Source organism: Euleptes europaea, chromosome 6 (assembly GCF_029931775.1).
Source record: "Euleptes europaea isolate rEulEur1 chromosome 6, rEulEur1.hap1, whole genome shotgun sequence".
Classification (NCBI taxonomy): Eukaryota; Metazoa; Chordata; class Lepidosauria; order Squamata; family Sphaerodactylidae; genus Euleptes; species Euleptes europaea.
In genome coordinates, this window is record NC_079317.1 from 102,493,982 (window position 1) to 102,519,284 (window position 25,303).

Genomic DNA, 25,303 nt, shown 5'->3' on the forward strand with positions numbered 1-25,303 from the left:
TATGCTGATGTTTGGCACATGTGCTGGAGTTGCCTACCACTATACTAAGAGCTGAATAGCAAAGCAAAGAGAGATTTACAGTGAAACCCTAAGCAGAGTTACACTCTTCTAAACCCACAGACTTCCACGAACTTAGAAGGATGTAACTCTGCTTAGGATGCAGCAATCTTAAACTGGTCTGCTCAGAATCCTACATAGGTCTATTCAGTGGGACCTATTCCCAAGAAAGTGTTCTTAGAGTTGAACCATTTATGATTTTGATTGGAGCAGAGTTCAAGGATGCTCTGAAGGCTGATTCCTAACATTGCTTGGTACCAAAAGCATGCTTTCCACCGTGCAGATGCGCAGCAGAGAGCCATGTCCATTCCAGCTCCATGGATTTCCCTCTTTGTATTGTTGCAAAACGTGTGCCTATTGCATGCACACATTACATGTTTATATCTACATCATAGCCACAGACCAGTACAAAATTCAGCTCACAGGACCACTGGAATTCTGTTGGGTTGTGCCCCATGTGTAAAGAAGCCCCAAGGACCACCAGCCCCACACCTTGAACAGCTGTGAGTTGAGTAGTGGTTCATTAGGGAAAGATTCAACAGGTGAAGCTGTTTCCTGGTGAGGTCTAGAGAAGCGTATCTGCCATGAACAAGTGTGTCCAGACTGTTGGTGCAAAAGCGCCCACTAGTTAAACTAACTACGATCCTCCCTGTTAACATGCAAATTGAGCCTCTCATTGGATCTTCTTGATGTTTCTGTGTGTTTGACTCAAACCCTGTGGTGAGTCTCTTTGCACCCGTGCAGTAGTCACTTGTGCTCCAGGATCATGACCAGGTCATGTCCTGGGAAATAAGCTACAGGGCTGCAGCTCGCAGCCACTTTTGTACCTGTTTGGTTGGTGACCAAATCTTATTAGGGTTTTTTCCTATTCACTTCTAGCACATGACTATTTTCTGTTATTTTAGACAGTTGTAAATTTTGCTGCCACTGCATATCCAAGAGCCCATATCCTCTGGGCTTCAGATTCAGGGTCCATAGCCCTGTCCTCTGCTCCTTTTCCAGCAGAACACAGACTGCCTCTTGGGCCTCAGTGCCTCATCAGCCAAATTAGAATGAAGCTTCCCCACAAATGAGCTGAGGCTGTGGAGGGTTTGTGCTGCAACCAATGAATGTAATCTACAGAGTTAAAAACTGAGCTAATGTCTCTCCTCTCCCACCCCAACAAATCACAGTTTGCTGGTTCATGGCAAGGGATCCAGCACTTGTGGATGCCCCTGTTTGTTGTGAAGGGTCAACAGGCAATTGGCAGTCCCAGGCAATAGATTATTGCATATATCCCATAAATTTGTGACAATTCATGGCCATAAACTGTGGCAAAAGTAAATTGACAGTATAAACGTCAGCCCTAAAGTCTCACCGTTCAGCGGAAGGGGGAAGTGAAAGCAATACATTCATTGTCTGTTTCAATTTCCAGAGTTGGCATAAAAAGGAGGAAGTATCTGATGGGTTACCAGCAGATTGAAGCATATTCACACCACTCAGATGCTTGTGTGTCCTCAGCACTGTTCCAGCCATGAGTAATTTCATGGGGATCATTCTCTTCTTCACTGTCATGGTGTGGGCAATCTGGGCACAGGAACTGAACATGAGAGGTCATTTTGCTGTTGGTTTCCAGGAATGCAAGCAAACCCTAAAACTCCCTGCTCTGGAGGTTCTTCCTGGAGGTGGCTGGGATAACTTGAGAAACCTGGACATGGGGAGAGTGATTAACCTGAACTATTCATTGTGCAGAACTACAGAAGATGGGGCTTATGTAATTCCCAATGAGGTTTTCACCATCGCTCGCAAACAAAGTTATCTGGAGTTTAACTCAGAGATCATCGAGTCTTGGATGGATTACCAGAGTGCCACCTCTGCTTCCATCAATGCAGAGCTATCATCTTCCTTTATCAACGGCAAGTTCTCCAGTGACTTCCGCAGGATGAAAACTCACCAAGTGAGAGACCAGGCTGTAACTACCAGGGTTCAGGTTAGCAATTTGGTTTACACTGTAAAATTTGACCCTGCAGCAATGTTAGACGAAGGCTTCCGGCGGCAGGTTATTAACATTGCTAGCCATATGGAGAACAACCAGACTAGAATGGCTGACTACTTAGCAGAAATCTTAGTGTTGAACTATGGCACGCATGTTATCACTAGTGTGGATGCTGGAGCCAGCCTCGTCCAGGAGGATCAAATCAAATCCACCTTTCTGAAAGACAGCTCGTCCATGCGAAGTTCTATCACAGCTGCAGCTGGGGTCTCTTTTCGTGATGTTGTTGACTTCAATAGCAGTATTGCAGTCAGCACAGATGATTTTTTCACCAAGCAGTACCAAACCAACCGCACCAGCTCCAGGGTGGAGAGCATTGGGGGATTGCCCTTTTATCCCGGGATAACCCTGAAAACCTGGCAAGAGAGCATCACCAACCGGCTGGTAGCAATTGACAGCTCAGGTTTGCCTCTGCAGTTTTTCATAACTCCAAACCACCTGCCAGAATTGCCCAGCCCTGTAGTCAAGAGATTGTCCTGGACTGTGAAGTCTGCCATCTCTCGCTATTACACCTTCAATACGTACCCGGGCTGCACCAATGCAGCCTCACCAAACTTCAACTTCCATGCCAACACTGATGATGGGACCTGTGAAGGGACAGCAAGTAATTTCACCTTTGGAGGTGCCTATCAGGAGTGTGCTCAGCTAGAGGGTCCCGATGCTGCCGTGCTCTGCCGTGCTCTGGAACAGAGGAACCCACTCACTGGAGCATTCTCCTGCCCTGTGGCTTATGCACCGATAAGACTGAGCTCCCAGCAACAGGCAGAAGGGTTCAGCCACTTAGACTGCCACAAAGACTGCCTTGTCTGGAAGATATTCTGCAAGTTGGTTTGCAAGGATGTTTTCACAGCCTCCAAAGTGCAATTTAGCGCATACTGGTGTGCAGCAAAAGGCCAGGTGCCTGAAAACACAGGATACCTCTTTGGGGGGCTCTTTAGTGCCAAGACCACCAACCCCTTGACTAATGCACAGTCCTGTCCTTCCAGTTTCTTCCAATTGAAGCTCTTTGACCAGCTCAAAATCTGTGTCAGCAGAGATGAGAGAGGACAGAGGTATTCGGTGTCCTTTGGAGGGTTCTTCAGCTGCCAGACAGGAAATCCTCTGGTGGGGTCCCACAATGGAACTGATAATGACCCATACCCCAAGAGATGCCCAGCTGGATTTAGTCAGCACCTGGCTGTGATCAGTGATGGATGCCAAGTGGAATACTGTGTCAAAGCAGGACTCTTCACAGAAGGACCATTACCCCAGGCCAGGCTCCCACCTTTCACTTGCAAACCGACCGTAAGTCTTACAGCCACTGACACTGTCCTGGTTGTGAATGGCAATGGTGACCAGACCTGGGTCAAGGACTCCCAGAGCAAATTGTGGAAGACAGGCAGCCCCACTGATATGTACCACAATATGAAGATGGCTGGGGGAAGCCTATCAGAGGGAGAAACAGCTGGGATCACTGTTGGTGCCACAACTTGCTTGGCCATTCTGATTGGCCTGGCTGTCTACGGCTGCAAGCGGTACAAGAAAAAGGAGTACAGCCAGATAAGGGAAGAGGAGAAGAGACTGATAACAAATAACCCTATGTATGGTCTCATACCTGAAATGGAGGACACACAACCGAGGGAACAGGAAAGACAAACAGTTTAATAGGGGTGATACTATTAATTATGCTAGATGCTAACAAGCTTTGGCATAGGCTTCTCCTGTTCTCCACGCCAAGCCCGCACAACTAGGCACAGCCATGAGCTTCCTCCTGTTTTGTCTTCTGCTCCTCTTCCTGAATGATCCTCAGTGAGTAGACACAAGAGCAGGGGCAGCAGCTCCTTTATGCACTCTCTTTTGTATTCCCTGTGAGCAAATTTTGAGACTTTAGCAAGGGGTTTAGAATAGGACTATGCAAACTTGCCTTGCTAGTCCCCCTGCTTGTCTGCACTGCAGACCATAGGTTGTGGAGATCACTGAGATTTCCAGTTCAAACAGGGAAATGGGGTTCTTTCCACATACTAATGCTGGAAGTTCCATAAAGATAATACTTTGTTAGGAATTTGGATTTTCAAGGAGAAGCTCCAGACCGTGTGCAGGATTCCAACTAGAGAGAATGGTGGGGGCCTTAGATACCTTTATACTGGTTCAAAAGCACTGATATTAGGATGTTTCTGCACTTTCATCTTTTCATGCTGGCACCTAGTTTGACTGATCCCAGAGTAATTGCAATGTGGCAGAAATGATCTCCTGTAAAAGGGGACTGAAATTGTGTAGGATTATTATGTCGACATTACTTCTTTAGCAGCAAAAGCAGAAACGTGCAGGGCAGGGCGTACAGCATAGAGCACCACTCACAGCTGCCCATAACTTCGGCTGCCACGTAGTCGCTTTCTTGGAGAGCAGATCTACATGGCTTTAGCAGGTTAGCTCTTGAACTGTCACAGGACTGCAGGTGAGACAGTCTGCACAAAAGGCTCTCCCCACTTTAAAGGGGAGAGGGGTATCACTCTAGTCCTCAAGTCTGTGGTTGAGATATCCCCAAAGACCATGGTGAGCAACTAGTTTGCCTTGGGAACCACTTTCACATGAAAGTGGTGGGTGGTTTTAGGAAGGCCTATGCTACACCCTCAAAGTGATCTGCCATTGCCACAGATGCTGCTAACCCACACCCTTCTTTTGTCTTTGTGGATGGTAATGTGGAGGCTGGGATACAAAGCCCCACTCAGGGGCCAGATTGGGTTCAAAGGCCACCAGTTAGTGATCCTTACTCTCGCTGAAATCCCAAAGACGGATAAGGCCCTTGAGTGGGGCTTTGTATCCCAGCCTCTGCTTCTTGCATTCTACTTCTGGTTAAACCCCTTTAGCTTTAGATACCCTTTCCCAACCCCCAGCAATTGTAACCTTATGGGGGATCACCTTCACTTTAAAAGAAAACAAAACTACTGCTATCCGGCTATCTGTCCCCAGTGAGATGCACTTGTGGCATAGCTAGATCAAGCAGCTTGACAAGACCACATCTTTCCTGGACCCTATACAAGTTGGGCAATATGAAGATGGAGCATTGTTAATAAACAATTAATAAACAATCTGTGTAGATTTTTCTTCCATCAAAATAATGCAAAGATCAAGTCTGCTTAGAATAGAGAGGGCTTGCCCAGAGGTTAGGGACTTTTGTACACAAATACTAAAAATTATAAGGAGAATATGTAAAGTACCCTTAACCATAGATTTTAAGCTCATGTTAATGAATACAACAGGGAACTTGGCGGTAAACAAAAGGGATCAAGCCACATTCAAGGCTATGTTATTAGCAAGCAAAGTAGTAATAGCTCTGGGTTGGAAGGATAAAAGTAAATGGACTATAGAAATCTGGCACAACTATCTGTTTGAATTTACACAGTCGGATATCGTCGAGATGATGCGTCAGAAGACTTAATGGGAAGATAAGAACAGGGAAATCAGGAGTAGATGGAAGACCTACTTAGAGTGGATATCAATGGAAGGAAGAAAAGACATTCGGTGGAAGATCCAGACTTTTGGCTGGGGTTAAGAGACTAAAAATTACAAGGAGAAGGAGTGAGGTTAGGGAGGGGGGTGGAAGGGGTGGGAAGGGAATGAGAAAGGTACGATATACAAACAGTGTATGTTGAATAAGAAATATATATTTGAAACTTGTATAAAAAGAAATAATAATAATAAAAAAGAATAGAGAGGGCTTAGCTAACCTTTGAAAAACCACTTCAAGCTATTCAGATAGAAGAGAAAGCCTGCTCATAGTCGCATGTGCACAGAGCCTTTGGGCTTAAATGTCGAAACGGGGGGGGGGGTTTACACATCTAAAAGAGAATTCAAAGTAACTCCAAGGTTCAGATCTTATTTAGTCTTACAAAGTACTGAGATTCAGAAATGAGCTGCAAGTGCTGTTGTCTTTGAACAAGTTGTCCCCCACCCTGGAAACCATTGCACAAGGGCAGCTTTGAATGCACAAGGCTGACTACCCACATCCCCTAGCACAGCAACACACATTTGTTCTACTGAAAATAGCTTCTTCGTGTTCAGTCACCAGCCTATGCTCCACAATGGGAACGCAGATCCTTATGGGAAAGGATGACAGGAACAAGGAATCTTCCATAGCAAGTCAATGAGTCAACCACCGATTTGTTTATAAATTACAGTAGATTATTTACAAATAACTGAATTTTCAGTTTTATTTGATCCAGCAAAGGCAATTGCATGTATGACAATGCATTAACATATACTCAAGATGCAAATATTACACATTGTGCTCTTTTATAAATACAACGTTTGATGGAATAAGCAGTATTTTTGCATAACTGAGTTTTAAGAAGAAGATTAACAGTCTTACCAGTTTTGACAAAGTTGCTTCTCTTTAAGGGCCCAGTTATACATTTCTTGCTTTATTGCTTATTGCTCCATGCTGATGGAAGATTATTTTTTTAAAAACAACTCATTTCCAGAAGGATATAAGAAAAGAAGTAGAGACTCAGAGCTCATTGCAAAAAAGAATGGAAAACCACACACATTCTGAAAGTCAGTGGAAATGATTTTTTACAACTAAAACCATTGTCAGTGCTTTGTGTATAGTCTGCACCAAAATATTGCTGGGTTCTGCACCAAGGAAATTCAGAATACCTGTTATACATTTATGTAGTTTTGCCTAATTAGCCTCTATTGCCATAAGTTAGGTTGTCACAAAATGTGGAATTCTTTGGCAAGAAAGGTGGTGGTAGTGACAGAATGGGAGGATGAGAAGCTAGAACTCCTGAAGGGTCAGGGAATAAAAACTACAAGAGGAACATGTAACGGCCCATGGCAGAGAAATTACACTTTCTAACCCTTTGAAGCTCAGAACAGTATCACCCAAGTTTCTGAACTTTTACCATACGTTGCCTCGTAGTTTCAGTCTTTGCCTGGACACCCACAGAGGCAGGGACTGAAAACTGTGAGTCAGGAGGCGTATTTTGTACTTGCCCAGGAAGCAATGGACACATGCAACAGACATGACCCCAATTGTAGGCTCTTATGAATAACAGATTGCAGAAACAATTTGTTCTCTGCCAGTTCCAAAGATAAACTTGGGGTTACTAATTCCTGCTCTAACAGGCAGCCCATCCAGGAAAGCTCTAATTTCTGTAGCATTGCATATCCAACAGGGAGGAAGATGCATGTTAAAATTCCATGCAACTGTTAATGGCACAAAGCCTCTGTCAGGAAAAAAGGTGGAAACCTCAGATGGCTGAGATTCAAAACAGATGCCAACTTAGATCAGAGCAGGGTTGCCAAACTCCAGGTGGGGTCTGGAGATCTCTTGGAATTACAACTGATCTTCAGACAACAGAGTGTCGTTCCCCTGAAGAAAATGGCTTTGGAGGGTGAAGTCTATGGCATTATACCCAGATGAGGTCCCTCCCCTCACCAGGCTCCACCCCTAAATATCCAGGAATTTCCCAACCCAGAGTTGGCAACCCTAGATCAGAGGTTTAGCAAGATGATCCTGCTTTGTTTCTTCAAATTCCCTCCTGCCTCTCTGACACAAATGCAAAAAATTTGAATGAGCTTGAAATGTCAGAGTTAAAATCTGTTGCTGTGTCTAAGCATCTTCTTAAACCCAAGGTGTGCGACTGAGGAGTGTGGGTTTTCTGTCAGCCTACTATTTATCTCAAGGTCAATCTTACTTTTTTTGAAATTGAAACAATGCCTCCTTGTGGCTATTTGAAGGCTGATAGTCTCTTGGCTAAATAAATTGTACAGATTAACCTGCTCAGGAAACTGAAACAATGAACAAAAGACAGACGCGCAGACACAGAATACACAGACACAAAGCGTTCTGCAAACTGGCAGTGGAGTTTTCCTTTTATTGTTACACCTCAAGGGTGCCATACTTACTTAATGCAACAAACTAGAGACGGGCAAAACGCACCGTTCACAAACAACAAACGAACAATATACAGCATGGCTCCCTCCCTCATGCCCCCCATACCACCATCAGTACCCTTACAACCTGCTTTGGGCCATGATGAGGACAAAGAGGAAGAGACCATTCCCATCACCCCCAATGAAGGCATCACATCAGGCTGGTCATTCTAGATGACTTCAAAATTACTGATGGAGAGTTAAAGGAAATAAATCAGCCCAAACTAAGTCAAGTAAAAGGCAAATTGACTCCCTTCTTCTGGGAGCTGACAATGACTGGAAAGTAACGCTCCAAAACTGCTCCCCTATCCTGGAGGCTAAGTCAAATTTGAGGATTATTTGAGAAAAAGGGTTAGACTGAAATATTTAAGCACTGCAGAAAGTTTCCTAAAGAAAGTTCATTTCCATTAAGATGACCTCTTACCGGTAATCATATTTAATCTACTGAGGGAAGCTACTTGTGACTGGAAATCTGGACAGGGAAATTAACAGCAGTGTCCCAAATTATATTGCTGATTTAGGCAGCAAACACTTAACACCCCCACACCTAACTGTTGCCCCAGAGCTGGATGAGATAACCCTCCTTACCTCTTTGCTGCCTCTGTTCTCTTTAAAAATAGAGTGGCAAGTTCTGCATGACCTACTAAGCTTCCTGAAGTTTAACAAGATTACTTCCTCTCATGATAATATGGTCACCAGTTTGGTTCCGTGGGCAACAGGCAGCCAGAGAAGTGTCTGAACTCTTGCAAGAAGGACTCCTGTAGTTTGGACAACACTGCTTTTAAAGAGGCCAGGGAGAGACAGAAGATAAGGAGGATTCTCTCTTTTAGCTTTCCTGCAGAGGTAGCAGTGGGTAGGAGGGGAGCTGCTGGTTGGGGCAGGAAGTTGAGGTCCACCACAAGTCTGCTGCTTGAGGGGATTGCCTCAGGTCACCACGTTATAAAGGTGGCTCTGCTTGCTAAGATATATTAAGGAACTAATCCCCACTGGAAATAAAGACATTTCAGGTCTAGTGATATTCACTGGCCATTTGCTTCCATCATTATGTTTGTTACATTGCTTCAGCTCTTCTGTAAAGGTCTAGAGAGCGATTTCTGATCCTGAATTAGAACACCGCTTAGGAAGAGATGATGAGGAAAGGGTAGGGCTGCTAAGTCCCTAGTGGCAGAACCCCTGCCCCTAGGTAAAAAAAATGCAGCCTCATGTACTTACTGGAAATTCGTACTAGAAGTGATAAAGGTTAGCTCTAGGAAATCACCGGAAACATTATGGTTTTACCATGGAGTTTCCAGTGATTCCTAGAGCTACCCTTTATCACTTTCAGTAAGAACTTCTGGTAAGTGCACTAGGCTGTATTTTTTTAAAAAAACCAACCCTGCAGTGCTCCCCCCGCCCTGGTTGGCAGGCAGTGCCTGGCAGCCCCAGGAAGAGGAAAATCTCCTGGCTGTAAATATTCAAGAACACCAAAATTATTTAGAACCTTAAAAAAAACCCACTGTAGTATTAACAACCCTTATGATGTCTCTGGGATCCACTTCATTCACACACACACCCTAACACCACCTTGACACAAGCATGCAGTCAATCAGCTCCACAAACATGCTTCTTTTCTATTCTCACATGCTTTTCCTCTAATCCTACCCATCTCTTAATCTTCTCAAGCCTACCCCAATGAAAGATCACGTTGGTTGTTAAGGTCCCAAAAAAACAAAAACTGAAACAAACTGGGGGATGGGGAGGATTCAATGTAGCCTTAATGCAGCCATTTCCAAATTTTTTTCACTGTAGAAAACGGTGGCACTTAGCCTCCAGGTCTAACTTCAGTACCATTTTGTTACACATTCTAGCCTCAAAATCCTTCTCATACATTACAAATATATATTTATATACATATATATGACAAATCCCCCAAACATGAGGTAAATAAATTCAAATCAGTATCCAGGGGACTCCCCCATACAAATAGTTCAAAGAACCCACCTTGGAATATGTGGAGTAAAAACAAAGTATCCCACCTTCACCCCTTACTCCACTCATCCTATCCCACTACAGAAACATAAAAACAGTCCCCAGGGATGCAGTTCACAAACAGAGAGAAAAATCTGAGCACACAGCTCTGGACTGATCTAGCATTTGGTAATGCAATGAGACAAAGAGAACTAACTGAGTAAGTATTGTATTATGGAACCCAGCTGGGTATGGCAACCTCTCCTACAAGAGCATTTTGGCTTGGAGTAAACTAACTTTGTTTGGAAGTAGGAGTGGGCCAAATTCTGATGAACCAAGACCGAGGAAGCAAGAGGTTTACTGACTATGCTTGAATTTAGGCAAGATCCCAGCTGAGATTAATTAAGAACTTTACTCGACTCTAGGCCAGTTTGAACCGAATGATGGAGACTTGCATATGTGTGACCCAGCTTGGCATGTATCAGACAGAACAAAATCTCAGCCCCCTTCCCTAAGGAACCAGGTCAGACCCCAGCAGGCCTGCTTCTTGGAAGGAAACTGGGGAGGCAGCCTCGTAATGCACCGGGTCACCAGAGGGAAGGTGGATCAGACCGGCACATTTCTGACTCACACTGAGCCGACAACATGAAAGCAGCGGTGACATGACAACATGAAGCCAGGCACCTAACTGGGCATAATTGACCAGGGCTGGTTTTAATTCTCAGTGCCTTTGGAACGGAGGGCTTCTTCTTGGCTCCTGAGCGGTACCACAGAGATGGCTCTATGGGGCTGCCTGTCCCAAGACATACTTCTGTTTTTCACAGAATTTACAGTGGGCTCCTAATCTCCCCACACAATTATGCCACCACGTCTCAGAGTGACAGACAGAAAGCAGCTTTGCGGGTCAAGGTTAATGTAACCTCTGGCTTCACTGGGATGACTTCACCCCATGCCCAAGATGAGCTGGAAAAAACTCCACGTTTTGTTTGCTACCACTAGCCATGTGCTGTGGGCCACCGAAGGGCAAGCCAGTGGTTTCTCACCTGAACAAATCCCTAAGCAGACAACGGGGCCAGCAAAACTGAACTTTTCAAGAGGCAGATAGTGGCTGTGGCAGGAGGAGGAGAGGACAGAGCAGGCACAATGGAAGGGAGGGAGCGCAATCCGTGAAATACTGCGGTGGTTGTAGCTCCACCCCCAGAGCAAGGCCCTTCCCCTTTCCCCCCACATTCTCAGTCCTTTTCTTGAAGCACGCTCTCCTCTGTGATGCCCTGAGCCACGAGCTCACTCAGCACGTTGTCTAGGTAGTTGGGGTCAGGGTAGCCGTGGCCAGTCAGGTTGGAGCCAAACTCTGTCTTGTGGTGAATCTCATTCCAGATTACCGTATCCGACTCGCCTGTGGTGCTGGAAGTGCCGATAGCAAAGATGAGGCGCCGATCCCAGGCTACGAGCAACAGCTTTAGCACCTGAGAGAAGAAAGGGTATGAGGGAAACCGTTCATGTGTTAGAGTTTTGTGCCCAATCCACTGTGCTCTCCCCCATGGGCTATTTCACTTAGTACACAAAATGCATTTGCAAATAGCTGCATGCTGGTATGTAGGAATCCACCCAAGGTGTGGGTACAGATTCCCCAATCTCGTACTCCCAAAGGTGCAGAAGGCAACCTTTAACCTCACAGAATAAGCAGAATGCATTCATTCCTGAAGAATAAAAATGAGCTCAATGGCCTTTTCCCTCAAGTATTTTAAACAGACTGGAGATTCCCCCCTCTTCCACAAGAGGAAAGCTCTTGTTGGTCTGAAATATGTGAAATGGGCTGCTTCATTAAGTAAGGTGCTACTTTCTCTTGAAGACTGTGGGGAGCACTGGCCCACGTTGCAAGGTGAAGAACTGCTGTAGGCAAACCAGATCTTCTCTGTCATGTTTAATGGAAGTCTCCTCCATGTGTAGGCAAAGGTAGTCCCCTGTGCAAGCACCAGGTCATTCCTGACCCATGGGGTGACGTCACATCCCGACGCTTACTAGGCAGACTCTGTTTACGAGGTGGTTTGCCAGTGCCTTCCCCAGTTGTCTTCCTTCCATGTGTAACCATTCTAAAAGTGGGAGGAGAGGATTCCCACTCCCACTACCCTGAAGTATACAGACAAGCTTGAGCCCCAAATGAAAACAAGCTTTTCTCCCTGAATATGGAAAATCACACCTCTGCTATTGCTTCTAAACACTGATATTATACTGTCACTGGTTAACTGCAGCACTGCTTCTCACATGCACCCCATAAGATGGGGGAGCTGGGATGGACTGTAGGCTCTTCACAATACACATGCTGTGCAATCAACTGATTCACAGTTCACGGGGTGCCAGCAGGTAGAGGCCAGGCTTGTGACTCAATGTGCTCTTCTGTTGTACTGAATCAGGAAAGCAGTCTGAGAGGATTATTCCTCTTTGCTAAACTATGCCCTCCTACCAACATGTCTAAACCTCTCATTTCCCTCTCCTCCAAAATCATGTTAATGCCACTTAAAATAAGAAATTCTGGAGCACCAAAAGCCAGTATTTCAGGAAAGATGATTTTATATTTTGATTCAGAAATATCTGAAATTTTGAAAAATTATCTGCCACAGCTACAAAATGAAAACATCTATGGAGAAAGCACTGTGCAACTGGGGAATATAACACAGCTTAGGAAGCTCTTGAACTGATGTAGATACTAAAAAGAGATCCAATGTAAACTCATCAATGCATATAGCAAGAGCTGCTACTGACTACTCCAGCATCATGTCTCCCTAGCAGATATGCTCTCACCAGCTCCTTCCCCTATCTAGAACAGGGGGAAGGAACAGATTGCAGGCAATCAATTATCAAGTTCTACATTATTGAAAGGGAAACTCAGGATGTTTCAAGACAGAAGATGTGGAGATGTCAGAAATGCTGACTCAGTTGACTTTGCACATGCAAGCCACCCAAAGACCACCATCTTCATGCTGACCCATGCTGGTCCAAACATAGATGTTCACAGTCCATTTTAAGGTTTGCTGCACAAAATATCATAGTTATCATGCAATTTTGGCTCTTTTCACGAGTTGAAGGGGGTCAGTGCTTCACACAATTCCACTTTGTGCCAAAACATACAACCAACAGTGAAGGTACACTTCTTCAGTACACCATCTTCAGTACACAAACTCAGCCACCAAGCTCCCTCCCTTCACCCCACTTGATATGTTGTCCTTTAAGACAGTGTGGTCTACACTGGAGTTGGCCGGCAGAATTTATTTTAATTCAGAACATCCATTTATTTTATCTCCTTTCCCTCTTGCATTCTGGATCCCAGCCTCAATGTTGAACAGCAAGCCAAGAAGGATACACATGACCTGGGATGGCCCAAAGTGGGAAGGACACACAAAGGCAAGCACCGGTACTTTGCATTAATAAATCACTTTCATATAGAGAAGTGGAGCTATGATATAGTTTATAGTGGATTGCTCAAGAAGCCAGCAGCAGAGTAAAGTGCAAATTACTTCAGGTTAGAACTCATACAATAGCTGAGGCCATCCTTGTCCATCTTAAAATAGACTTTTTGGTAAGCTTGCTCAACTCCTACAATGAATGGCTTGCACTCACCTTTCTGCCCTTCTCACTGTCTGGAATGTAACAATGCCGAGGAAAACCACGGGCAGTGAAGTTCTTCCCAGGATTTGGATGCTCTAGTCCCTTGAAAGAGACAGAAAGACAGACTAATTAAACTAACTTTAAAAATATCCTTTAGGGAAGGTTTAAACAGTGTGAGAAACAACCTAATCTCTGAACACCATGCTGTCCACAGGTGGGAAGACAAGAATTATGGTGTCAACAGCTTGTCACACTCTTTTCACCAGCTGCAACTGAAGTCCTCTGCTTTGACCTCTCCCCATGAAGCTTTGGTCTTACCTGGATCCCTGGTGGGATGTTGTAGATAATTCGGATGGTTTTACAGTCAAGGTGTCCAGGCAATGAGTGGGGGATGAGGTGATACTCCATCTTCCCAGGAGGCTGGGTGCCCGTCTTTACCCCATAGATGGTTTTGCAGGTTGGACACTGCAAGCTCCCGTCCTGAAAGCAAGATGGACAAACAGTAAGAGTAGGCAGTGTGCTTCCAAATTGCACAGAATAAAGCAGGCTGACAGCAGACAATGAGGACTAACTTCCAGAAATGTCAGAAGCATTTTACAATCTCATCCATTCTTACATGGAGAAATATAGCCACTCAAGGCAGGGTAAGAGTCCAAGTCCAAAATCTGAATGCAGATTTTCCCTTAAGCAAAGCCATGGCACTGAACAACTCTTCCCTTCTCGCTTTGAGAGACGAAGGGCATCTTCAGCTCGGGTTATTTCCTTCTCTTAATCTGGGAGGCAGGAACAAAAATACAGGCCTTCCTGTCTCCTGGAGGAAATGACCCCTCCCCTCTCTCATAACTCCAGTACTTTTCAAGCTTTGATAGGAAGAAATATACAGGAAGACGTAACAAAGAACAACCTTAAAAACATACTGTAAGGGTAACTGAGTGAATCTGCCTAAGGAACCTGAGAATATCCTGCAACTGAACATGAATACGAGGGCAACTAGTAAACAACTGAGACAAACGGCCTCTAAGTCAGCCTATTTAGGCCAAGACAGCTAGCTGAAAAGATGCAAATCCCCCCCCACTTGTAAACTTGTCAGAGTTTGTCCTTTATGAGCTTTATTTATTATAATTATTCTTTCTAATAGCTGCAGGTAAGTGGGGGGGGTGTCAAGGACTGTTTTCCTAACGATCGCATTCCTTTTAGGCTCGCGGGAGCTCGTGGGAGCCTGGCCTGTTGGACTAAGGGGTTACCATGCCAACCTGTGCTATCATGATATGACCTATTCCCCATATATTCCGTTGTATGTCCCTTTTGCTCCATTCCTGCCTTTTTATTTTTGCAAGCTCTGTATGCCTGTATGGTCTCCATTAAAGTCAACTCTATTTCGGACTTCCTGTCTGTGAGTGTTGCTTGGGAGTGCATCGGGAACAAGTGCTTACAGGGGGGGAGAAGATGCCCATCCCTCAGAGCAGAAGGAGCCTTCACGGTAAGTAATTCAAGGCTTGTTCTTGCTCTGAGAGAGAAGGGCATCTTCAGCTCGGGACACACAAGAGCTTACCCTAGAAACTGGGTGGGTCAGACTACTTATCTTTAACACACTGCAGCACGTTCCTACCAAAGGCAGCATCTGACAAAGAAAAGAAGTCCAGTTTGTCATGGCAGACAAAGGTGGAGACAGACGATCACATTGCTGCCCTACAAATTTCCTCTACCGAGGAACTCTTTGAGAAAGCCACTGAGGTGACCGCACTTCTCACAGAATGTGCCGTGACCTAAAGGAACAGGCATCCCACTAGTCTTGTAGGCTTGCACTATACAGCGCTTGATGTTGCAGCTAATAGCAGCTCTAGACATGGGCCTCCCCTTATTGGGGGCCATTAAAGTAACAAAAAGAGAGACTGAGGTTCTGATGGTCTGGGTACGCTTGATGTGAATTCTCAGGGCTCTCTGCAGATCCAAAGAGTGCCACTTCTTTCTTTTTTTTGGATGGTCTGAATCAGGGTAGATGGTAGGTAGCACAATCTCCTGCTCCCAATGGAAGTGAGTGTTCACCTTCGGGATGAAAGTAGGATCTGGAGGGAGTACCACCTTGCCCTTATAGAACTCACACAACTCCGGTCTGATGGATAGAGCACCCAGTTCTGACACCAGCCGATGTTATGGCCGTCAGGAACAGGACCTTCATCCTAAGCCATTTTAGATCGACAGAACGGCGGGGTTTGAACAGAGCCCTGGTGAGGGCGGACAGGACAATATGCAATTTTCAAGTAGGGAAGTGATGAAACACTGCCGGGAATGAAGACGACTCTTTGCAAGAAGGCCTTGATATGCAGGTGCTTGACGAGTGGGTAACCTGCTACCCGTGGAACTAGAGTGGCAATGGCAGCTAATTGCCTTCTCAAGGTGGAACACTTGAGACCCATCTTTCAACCATCCTGGAGGAAGGAAAGCATACAGCAGGCCCAAGGGCCAGGGGGACATCAGCGCGTCTGTTGCTTCTGCGCCAGATTGAGTAGTGGGAGAAAAATCTTGAAAGTTGGCGATTTCGAGGGAATGCAAACAGATCTACCAAAGGGGTGCCGAACTTCCGTGTCATCAAGAGGAATACTTCCGGATTTGATTTAATTTAATTCCAACACCTGGCGGCTGAGCCAGTCCACCTGTATGTTTAGGAAGCCCTGAATGTGCTCCACCGCAATGGAGTCCAGGTGTTTCTCCACCCAGATGAGGACTAGCGCTGCCTGATTGTGGAGGCCTGAGGAATGGGAACCGCCCTGTTTGTTCACATGGGCCTTGGCAGCCATATTGTCCATCCTTATAAGTAGATGCCGGTCTTCTAGCTGCGGGCCAAAGTGAAGAAGGGCTTGTAGAATTGCCCTTATCTCTAGCCAATTAATGTTGTGCGCTTTCTCCCTTGGAGACCAAGGGCCCTGCGCCTGTTGGTTCTGAAAGGTGGCACCCCAACCCGACAGACTTGCGTCTGTGAACAACTGGTCGGTCATGAAGGTAGACCAGACCCTTGGACAAGTTGATCGTGCTGCACCACCAGAGTAGCCCCAGCCGGGCCGCCTTGGAAAGGATGAGAGATCTGTCCCTCTTTTTTATGATGTCCTGTTGGTATTGGTGAAGGAACCACTGGAGGGGCCTCGCATGGAACGTTGCCCAAGGGACAGCTAGTATGCAGGTGATCATGAAACCCTGGAGCTTGGCCAGGGCCATGAGTTTGATCGATGGAGATGTCACAGTCTTTTTGGCCAAGGCTGAGATGCTGTTCGCCTTGTCTGGAGGTAGAAAGAGAGAGTTTTGGATGGTGTCTATTATGACCCCTAGGTATAACAAGCTTTGAACAGAACACAGATGGCTGTCCCTGTTGACCAAGAAGCTGTGATTCTCCAGGATCTGTAAAACTAGGGAGGTGTGCTTCAGGCTCAGATCTCTGGAGGGTTCACAGATGAGAATGTAGTCCAGGTATGGATGTACCTGAACTTCTTGTCTAGCACCACCAGGGGCACCAGGATCTTAGTGAAGACCCTGGGGTCGGAAGCGAGACCAAAGGGGAGGGCTCGAAACTGGTAATGTTGGTTCCGAAAGCAGAAACACAGAAATCTTCGATGACCGGGATGCACCGGGATGTGCAAATAGGCCTTGGTGAGATCCGCCGACATGAGGAAGGTGCCTGGTCGGAGAGCCTCTGTGATGGACCTCAGAGTTTCCATCCTGAACCGTTTCTTGATGACGTATCTGTTGATAAATGTCAAGTCCAGGATGGCTCTCCAGTCCCCATTCCTCTTGGGGACTGTGAAGAACACTGAGTAAACGCTGGAGCAATAATCTGATGGCTCGACTGGCTCGATGGCATGAATGTCCAAGAGATGCTGCACACCTGTGGCGGTGTGGATAAGCTTTTCTTTGCTCAGGGGACACTGCAAGGCAACAAAACGATCGGGGGGGGGGGACGAGATAACTCATTTGATATCCATGGTTGACGATTTGCAGAACCCACAGATCTGATTGGACGTCCATCCATCTTACGGCAAAATGGTTCAGTTGTCCTCCCACAGGGGGCAAGAAGGCTTAGATGGACAGGAAGCAGGAGCTTGCCTGTCGGCTCCAGACTGAGGGAAATGGGAGTTCCGAGGGAAACCTCCTCTACGAAAGGATCCTCTAGATTGGGACCACTGGTTTCTTCTTTGGTCATAACAGGGTCTCGAGAGCAAATGAAAGGAGCCAGAGTCTCCCTTGTGCTCCCTGCAAACACTCTTGGGGAGGGCCTTCTTTTTATCCTTCGTTTCCACAAGGACAGAATCCAACTGGTCACCGAAAAGCTTGCCCCCCTGGTAGGGAAACCCCATCAGCTCAGCTCTGGAACACGGATCCACCTGCCATGGGCAAAGCCAGAGAGCCCGTCTGGCCACCAACTGGGTGGGTATGGCACGAGCAGAAAACTGCAAGGTATCTAGCATGGAATCCACAAGGAAGGTCACTTCCTTAAGAACCCGGGAAGCACTTTCTAATGCCTTTTTGTTGTCCTCTGGAATGAGCTGTATAAGCTTGCGGGTCCAAACTATGGCAGCCCTAGAGATAAGGGCGGAGGTAGCCAAGAAACTGACTGCCAAGGAGGACGCCTCATGGGCCTTTATAATGGCAAGCTCCGCCTTCCTATCCAAAGGATCCTTTATGGAGCCCATACCGTCCCTGGCAACTAAATCATAGGAATGAAGTGCAATTATAGGAGCCTCCACCAGGGGGACCTGAAGGAGTTGAGAGGAAGACTTGGAAAGAGAGTAAAACCTTTTTGTAATGGCTGGAAACTGCTTGGCTGCTAGGGGTTTCTCCCACTCTGCCCTAATAAGGGTGGCGAAATAGTTGGGCATAGGGATAGCCCTAAGGGGGTGTTATGCCTATGGAAAAATTCCACGGAACCCTTAAGCTTACCAGATGATTGAGAGTCAGGGTCCTCTGATAAATCAAAAGCTGTCAGAGCCTTGGATAAAAGGTACTGAAAACCTTCTTGGGCAAAAAGCCTAACTTGCTTTTCTTCCGCGGGGGGAAGGTCTTCATCAGAGGAAAATTCCCCCTCCTCCCTGATATCCTCTTCAGATGAAATCGGGGGATATAGAAACATCCAGGCAATGGGGGGGGGGCTTCTTGAGCCGCCTTAGTTGGCCAGCAAGGTTTACCACCGCTATGGCGAGAAAACTCCCCTTCCCTAGCTTCCCGCATAGGAGCCTGCAAAGATGAGTCCACCTTGAATGGAGGGGGCTAGGAAGGGAACGTGCAGAGCCTGCAGCCCTTCCACAAAAACGCTGTGAACTAAATCCACCAGCTCTGTGCGCAGCGCCGACAAACCTCCCTCTCCCCAGGCGACCTCGCGGGGCAGTACATTACTGACAGTCGACCCTCCGACTTTCCAACCTGCTTCCCCTGCAGGAGTCGAGGAAAGAGGGACTTGCTCCGAGGCCGGTTCTGGATGGGTGGGGAGATGCGCGGGCCGCTCTGCCATTGTGGAGGAAATGGCCTGGGGCGTTGATGTAATTAGGCTAGGAGCCGTGCCACTGGTCTTCTGCGCCAGGCTAGGAGCCACACCACCGGGAATCTTGGCCCCATCCGAACCCCTGTTTTTCTTCTTCTTGTTGCCCTTACTAGTTTTATCTAGCGCCTTCTTGCACTTGCCACCAGGCTGAAGCTCTCCGTCGCGTTTTTCTAAGCCACTACTGTGGCTGCAGGAGGGCTCATCCTGGCTGATAGCTGCTACAAGCAAGCCGGGAACCAAATCTTCTGATGAGATGTAATCGTCTCCCCGGGTCTCTGGCATATAGTTTTGGTGGAAACTAGGGCCTGGCTTGAGCCTGAGGCAATAAGCAGCTAAGGAAGCAGCCGGGGGAAAAACAAGGGCAACACAGAAAAAACACCAGACTAACAACAATCAACAAGGAAAACAGACAAACAGACCACAAAGAACCTATGCCTAAAAAACTAGTTTCCTAAATTCTAAGTAGCAGAGCAACCAAGGACCTGCTCTCCCTTCAAAGGCAGGAAACAAAACTGGAGTTCTGAGAGAGGGGAGGGGTCATTACCTCCAGGAGACAGGAAGGCCTGTATTTTTGTTCCTGCCTCCCAGTTTAAGAGAAGGAAATAACCCGAGCTGAAGATGCCCTTCTCTCTCAAAGCGAGAAGGGAAGAGTTGTTCAGTGCCATGGCTTTGCTTAAGGGAAAATCTGCATTCAAGTCAGAGCTTTTTGGTTACACTGATTCCTTGCACACATATCAAAAACATGACATGTTGGGAAACTACAGCTATTGCAGCTGTTCAAGATGCAAGAGTAAAGATGAAGTCTCTCTAACAATGGGCTTCAAGTCGGCCCATGTGTATACTTCCTACATTAAAAATAAATAAACTCTGAGCCAAGCAAGATCAGATCATGACATTCATAAAATTATGCATATTCACAAACTGTATCTTTGATTTACATGATCATGCTAGACAACAGGAAAGGATGAAGACTTATGCAGAACATTGAGGTCCCACTACAGGTCCTTTGGCTGGTAAGGGCCAATTCACATGTTATGAAGTCCACGTGGTGGACACAAGGCTGCCACAAGGACTTATGATCAGACTTATACCTGGGCTTCCTTGCTGGGAACTCCATTCCCAGGTGCATGCAGATCTGATCTGAGCTAGTGTTTGGCCCCCTGGGTAAACTTACATATAGCCATCAGTACACACATAAGCTTCTCCCAGAGTCAAATAGCTGCTCTCAAAACCTGTTTCAGGCTGGGAAAATGGTGTAGGAGGGAAATTTAAGCTCCTTCTCCCCAAGCACAACAGTCTTGATCCAAACCAGACCTACACACACCTGGGAATTAAACTCCCAGTGAGAAACTCTCAGAACACATCTGTTGAAAGTTCATGTGGAAGACACGTGGACTTCATAATGTGTGAATTGGCCTTAAGATTAGACCAGGCATGTTGTTTTACCTCCAGTGCCCTAAAATTGCCTGATGGTTATTTTGGCTTATGACATTGTTTGCTGACATTTTGTTGTGCTTTTTTTTAATTATGCTGTGCTGAATCTGTTTTTGTAAGGCACTCTGAAATCCCTCTGATCTGGTCTGGGGTGGAGGAAGGAGGCAGAATACAAACATTTTTGATGGGCGAAAACGCATGGTCACTTAGCCCAGTTCCAGCCCAGTTTCATCCCCGTTCCACCCAGGATCAAATGAACCCGCATTACCTGGAATGAGCAGGGACTAAACTGTGTGCAAATGGATCCATGTGAACAGAAAATGCGGGTTCCTGCTGAGTAAGCCCTTCGCCCCCCCAGCTCCTGGTGATTGGTCCTTTTGAATTGACTAATGGAGGCTTCCCCCCAGCCACTTGTAATTTTAAAAGCATTTTAAGAACTAAAAAACAAAAAATGGAGCTACCTGAAAGAAGGGGGGGGGATCCAAGCCTCGTTTTTAAAAAGAGTTTCTTTTTCTCAGAAAAAGCTCCGAAGTAGCAGCAGGCAAGAAACAGTTGAATCCCTGCAGCTTCAAACACTGCTTCGCGATTGGCTGTGAGAGTTGCCAATCATCTGTGTTTCCCCATTTCTGTTTCTGTTTCTCCCAGAAGATGAATGGGAAAAGGCGGGTTCATTTCGCTTCGATACAGTGCTGAAAGAAGAGTAAATAAGGTATCGTCCGTTTGCGAAGATTTGATCCTGGGTGAAACTGGGAGGGAACTGGGCTGGAACGGGGCTGGAACTGGGCTAAGTGACCATGTGTTTTCGCCCGATAACTAAATAAAAAGCAGCTACAATTTAGTAAGAGGTTAGGAAGGTTGTACTCTAAGAAAGCCTGATTTATACAACCCTTTAATGTACTTTGAACGGGATGGACAAAAGGAAGTACTGCTTCACAGTTGTGAAATTCACCACCAGTGTACACAGTGATACACACTAGCAGAGGTGGCTTTAAAGGGGGATAAGGGGGGGAAAGTCTCTCAATGCTACTAGACGTAATGACTAACGGGAACCTCCATATCCAGAGTCAGTAAACCTCTGAACATCTGTGGTAGGAGGCAACATCAGGGGAAGGCCTCAGCCTTGCTGGCCCTCCAGGGCAACTGGCTGGCCACTGTATGAGACTGAATGTTGGATTAGATCACTGGTTCCCAACCGGGGGTCCGTGGACCCCCAGGGGTCCGCGAGAACTAAATTAAGGTCCGCGAAACAAAGTTATAAACCCATAATAAATTAATATTTTCAATTAAAAGTGTTCTATTATAAAAATATATATTCAAATGTTATTCTAAGTTTAATGTTTAACTAACAGTTATGATTACAGTTTATTTTCAAATTCTGGGAATTTTTATTTTGAACCTTGGGGTCCCTGCACGGAACAAAAAAGTCCTAGTGGTCCCTGGTCAAAAAAAGGTTGGGAACCGATGGATTAGATGGACCAGTGGCAAGATGCAGCAGGGCTCTTGTTCTAACAAGAGAAAACATAGCAATGTAACTCCACACATGGTGAGATCACAGCACATTCTGTGAGACTTCCTTTAACAATTTGAAGACCATTTTACCATGCTAAAATTGCAAAATAATCTAACAGTGGCTTTTCCCATCAGCAATGGCTACCTCAGAAATTGTTTTGGTCTGTTATTTCATAGGAAAGGTCAAAATATATGTTAATTGCTGAGTAGAATCCATGTACCAACTTGAGAGGCTGCAGGTGGATCACCCCTTCCTCTCTCCAGTAACACACCTTGTTCCCATTGTTGTACATGGCCACGAGGCAGTGGAGGTGGTACATGTGGCCACACTTGGACAGTTTGCCCACCAAGTCTGGCTTGATCGCTGGCTGAGGACCTTTGTATCCTGAAGGAGTAGAGAGGCGTTCCATACAGATGGTACAGTCCTAAAGGGGAATGGAAAACTGTGTTAAGTAGATGAGTAAATACATGCGCATAGAGAAACTCAGGCATGAGATAAGGGCAACTTAAGGTTAAACCACATGAATGGGAGAAATATTTTCTTCTGCACTCTCCTTCTCCATTATTTATTTAGAATATCTAGAGTGTATCTATGCTGCTGCTACTTTCTTCTTTCCACCATTCTGCTCCATATGCTTGGGATAGGCCCCCCACCCGGTCCCTTTATACACAAAGTTGTATCTGTCTGTCCTTCTGTCTGTCTATCTAGTTTGTATCCTGCTCTATATCCCAGCCTAGGCCAGGCTCTGAGTGACTAGCAGTCCCTCCACAAGATCCACTTAAGCAAAGCCTCTCTCAGACTTCCCAGACTGTATGAATCCCCCCTGCTCCCATCTTCATTCTCTAACCATCAGTCAATCCTATACTCCCTACCCCCACCCCCAGTCCCTTCTCATTTCTGCAACAGACGTAATAAGTATCAGGGAGAAAGACTGCATTGCTTCTGTGTCCTGAACAATGCTCAGCAGACTATCTCTGCTAAATAAATGTTCAGCACTAACAGAATTAAGGCCAGAACAGTTTTACAGTCTGTGCTTATTATTGTTGTTATTATTTTTAAACTGCATCAAGAAAAGTTACATTCTTCCATCCAGGTACAAGAGTCTTGAACAGTTGTTCCACACTTGCTTGAAGACAGACATGCTAGATGCAAAGAAGCAGACTCACCTCATCTGGAGGGTGGCGCACCTTCTGTAAATATTTTTTCAACACTTCCTCAGGGGTTTTGCCTGGATAAGGAGGAGGACAGAAGGGGCATTTCAGAAACACAGAGACTTCCTGCAGGTTCTCAGGGAGCTGGGTGGGAAATGGGACTCCACTTGGGAAGGAGGAATGCGTGAGGATGGAGCCTCTTAGGAGCTTTATTAAAGGCACCGCAGGACTGAACAACAGGAATTAAGTTGCCTTCTGCTGCGTCTGACTTGCCTCCTTTGCCAGAGTCACTTGGGGCGATTAGCTCTTCACATGTCTTCAGACATCACATCAGATCACAATTAATTACACTTAACCATAGTTTGGTATGACCTCCAAAACAACAAACCAGCTCGCAATCGGCCAGCAAACAAAAAAACGCAGAAACCGTGGGCTGAAGTGGATATACAGGCGACTGTTGCATTAGCTAGGGGTCGGCTTGACATCTAAATTGGTTTGCTCTGCCTCAGGAGGCCACTGAACCGCTGGAGTGCTAAGCAGACAAAGCAAAATGAAAGGAGTTCTCACTGCTGGTTTCCTGAGCATGCCCTCATCAGCATTCTGACCTGCCCACAGCCTAGCTCTCATTTCCCTATACAGTAGGGTTTTCAAGACATTCACACCTGCAGATTAAAAGAATACCAACAATAACCTCAGCAAGAATGAAGAGACAAATCTCCTGCATAAAACTTGGTTCAATTTCAATCTGCCCCCTCCAACCCATCTTGGGGCTCCACTCCTCCCTTCCAACTCAGGTGTGAAGCCCGTGAGGGAGACCACGCACCCAGACTCTTGCATGTACCAGCTATATCTCCTGCTGGTGCAACAGCATTCCTGGAAAGTCTCCACACAATTTCTGGCTGCCATCAGTAGGTCGGCTAAGAAATTTCTGTCACATCTCCAGACCTACTGCAGTGTCTTGTCCGTGATGGCAGAGGCATTGTGCTCTGCTGCTTCTAGTCATGTGTGAGGCACCAGAAGCATCCAAGGGCAAAAAAGCCACGCTTTGGTCAGACCAAGAAATGGGGGTCTTTGTTGACAAGGGGGTAAAGCATAGTTGCTCAACAGGGTCTGAAGTTGTAATTCTAAAAGGAGGCAGTTGATAAACAGCTGTCAAGCTCCTCAAAAAATCAAGATGTCCATGCACAAAAGCCAGTCAGGTCTCGAAGAAAATCACACCATTCTATGGCTTGGTTCAGACATAATGGCAAACCATGGTACTTCTGAATTACCAAACTATGGTTTGAGCTTGCCCTGGAAACTTTTAAGAAAATGTTTTGGGCGGTGGTGGGGAAATTGTTACTGTCCTTACAGCCATATGAATAACATCTATATTGTTGCCCACGGCCTGTTGGCCGTAAGGGAAATTTTGTATACACTGGTGGGCTTTTTCTTATCTGTGAAACCTTCCAGCTCTTAAAACAGCTTTTCAAAAAATCTGGGAATGAGGTACAGATACACAGTAAAATTATCTTTTTGGGGAACAGCCCATCTCTTCACACAAAAATGGCTTTACTGCTACTCTAAGCAGGTCGTGGAGGGCATGAATGACTTTTGCAAACTGGGGTGTGTCAGGAAGCAATAGCTACAGCCCAGTTTGTGGTGGGGTCTGAGAATATTTCAAGTATGTCAGGAAGAGGATGCTCTAAGGAGAGGGCATCATGTGTAGAAAATGACTCTACAGAGCGTCACAAAACGTCAACTGGGGGAAGGTAAATCATTCCCAATTTGCATTTACAGAACTGCAGTTACAAAATACCAAACATCTGGCTGCAGATGGGATTACTGCAGCCTGATTCTGGAGGTAAATCCCACTGTGGTCAATTGATCTTATTCTGGGGAGGGTGTATATAGCACTGGAATCTTCAGCTAGCTGCCTTAGTAGGAAAGCTTATGCTTTTAAACATTTATAAGGAAAGAAGGTGCCCGAGCATATCCCCCCTCTGATAGGAAAACCTTTGCCCTAATCCCTTTATGAGGAACTCTCTAGTTAACTCAGTAAAGGAAAGGCACTCTGCACCTGCCTGGGGGCACTGAAGCCTTAGCTCACGGGTTCTTAGCAGATTGCAGTGCTCACTTGGGAC

At 46.0% G+C, this 25,303-nt stretch overlaps 2 protein-coding genes across 2 annotated transcripts in view; one reads left to right on the forward strand and one right to left on the reverse strand.

Moving 5' to 3' along the window:
* Positions 1–1,570: 1,570 nt before the first annotated feature.
* Positions 1,571–3,733, forward strand: MPEG1 (macrophage expressed 1). The gene has a single exon (XM_056852010.1). It carries the CDS (start codon positions 1,571–1,573, stop codon positions 3,731–3,733), a length of 2,163 nt encoding a protein of 720 aa, XP_056707988.1.
* Positions 3,734–10,730: 6,997 nt separating this feature from the next.
* The window catches only part of DTX4 (deltex E3 ubiquitin ligase 4), a 48,941-nt gene continuing 34,368 nt past the window's right edge, over positions 10,731–25,303 (reverse strand). Inside the window, exons 5-9 of the mRNA XM_056851570.1 lie at positions 23,196–23,257; positions 22,301–22,453; positions 13,877–14,038; positions 13,571–13,660; positions 10,731–11,418 (exon numbers count right to left, since the gene is read on the reverse strand). Coding sequence (XP_056707548.1) covers positions 11,185–11,418; positions 13,571–13,660; positions 13,877–14,038; positions 22,301–22,453; positions 23,196–23,257 — 701 coding nt within the window. The 3' untranslated portion in view covers positions 10,731–11,184. The remainder of the gene's footprint in view (positions 11,419–13,570; positions 13,661–13,876; positions 14,039–22,300; positions 22,454–23,195; positions 23,258–25,303) is intronic.

Excerpts from the sequence above, each read along its gene's own strand:
- MPEG1 (XM_056852010.1), top strand. The coding sequence starts at position 1,571 with ATGAGTAATTTCATGGGGATCATTCTCTTCTTCACTGTCATGGTGTGG.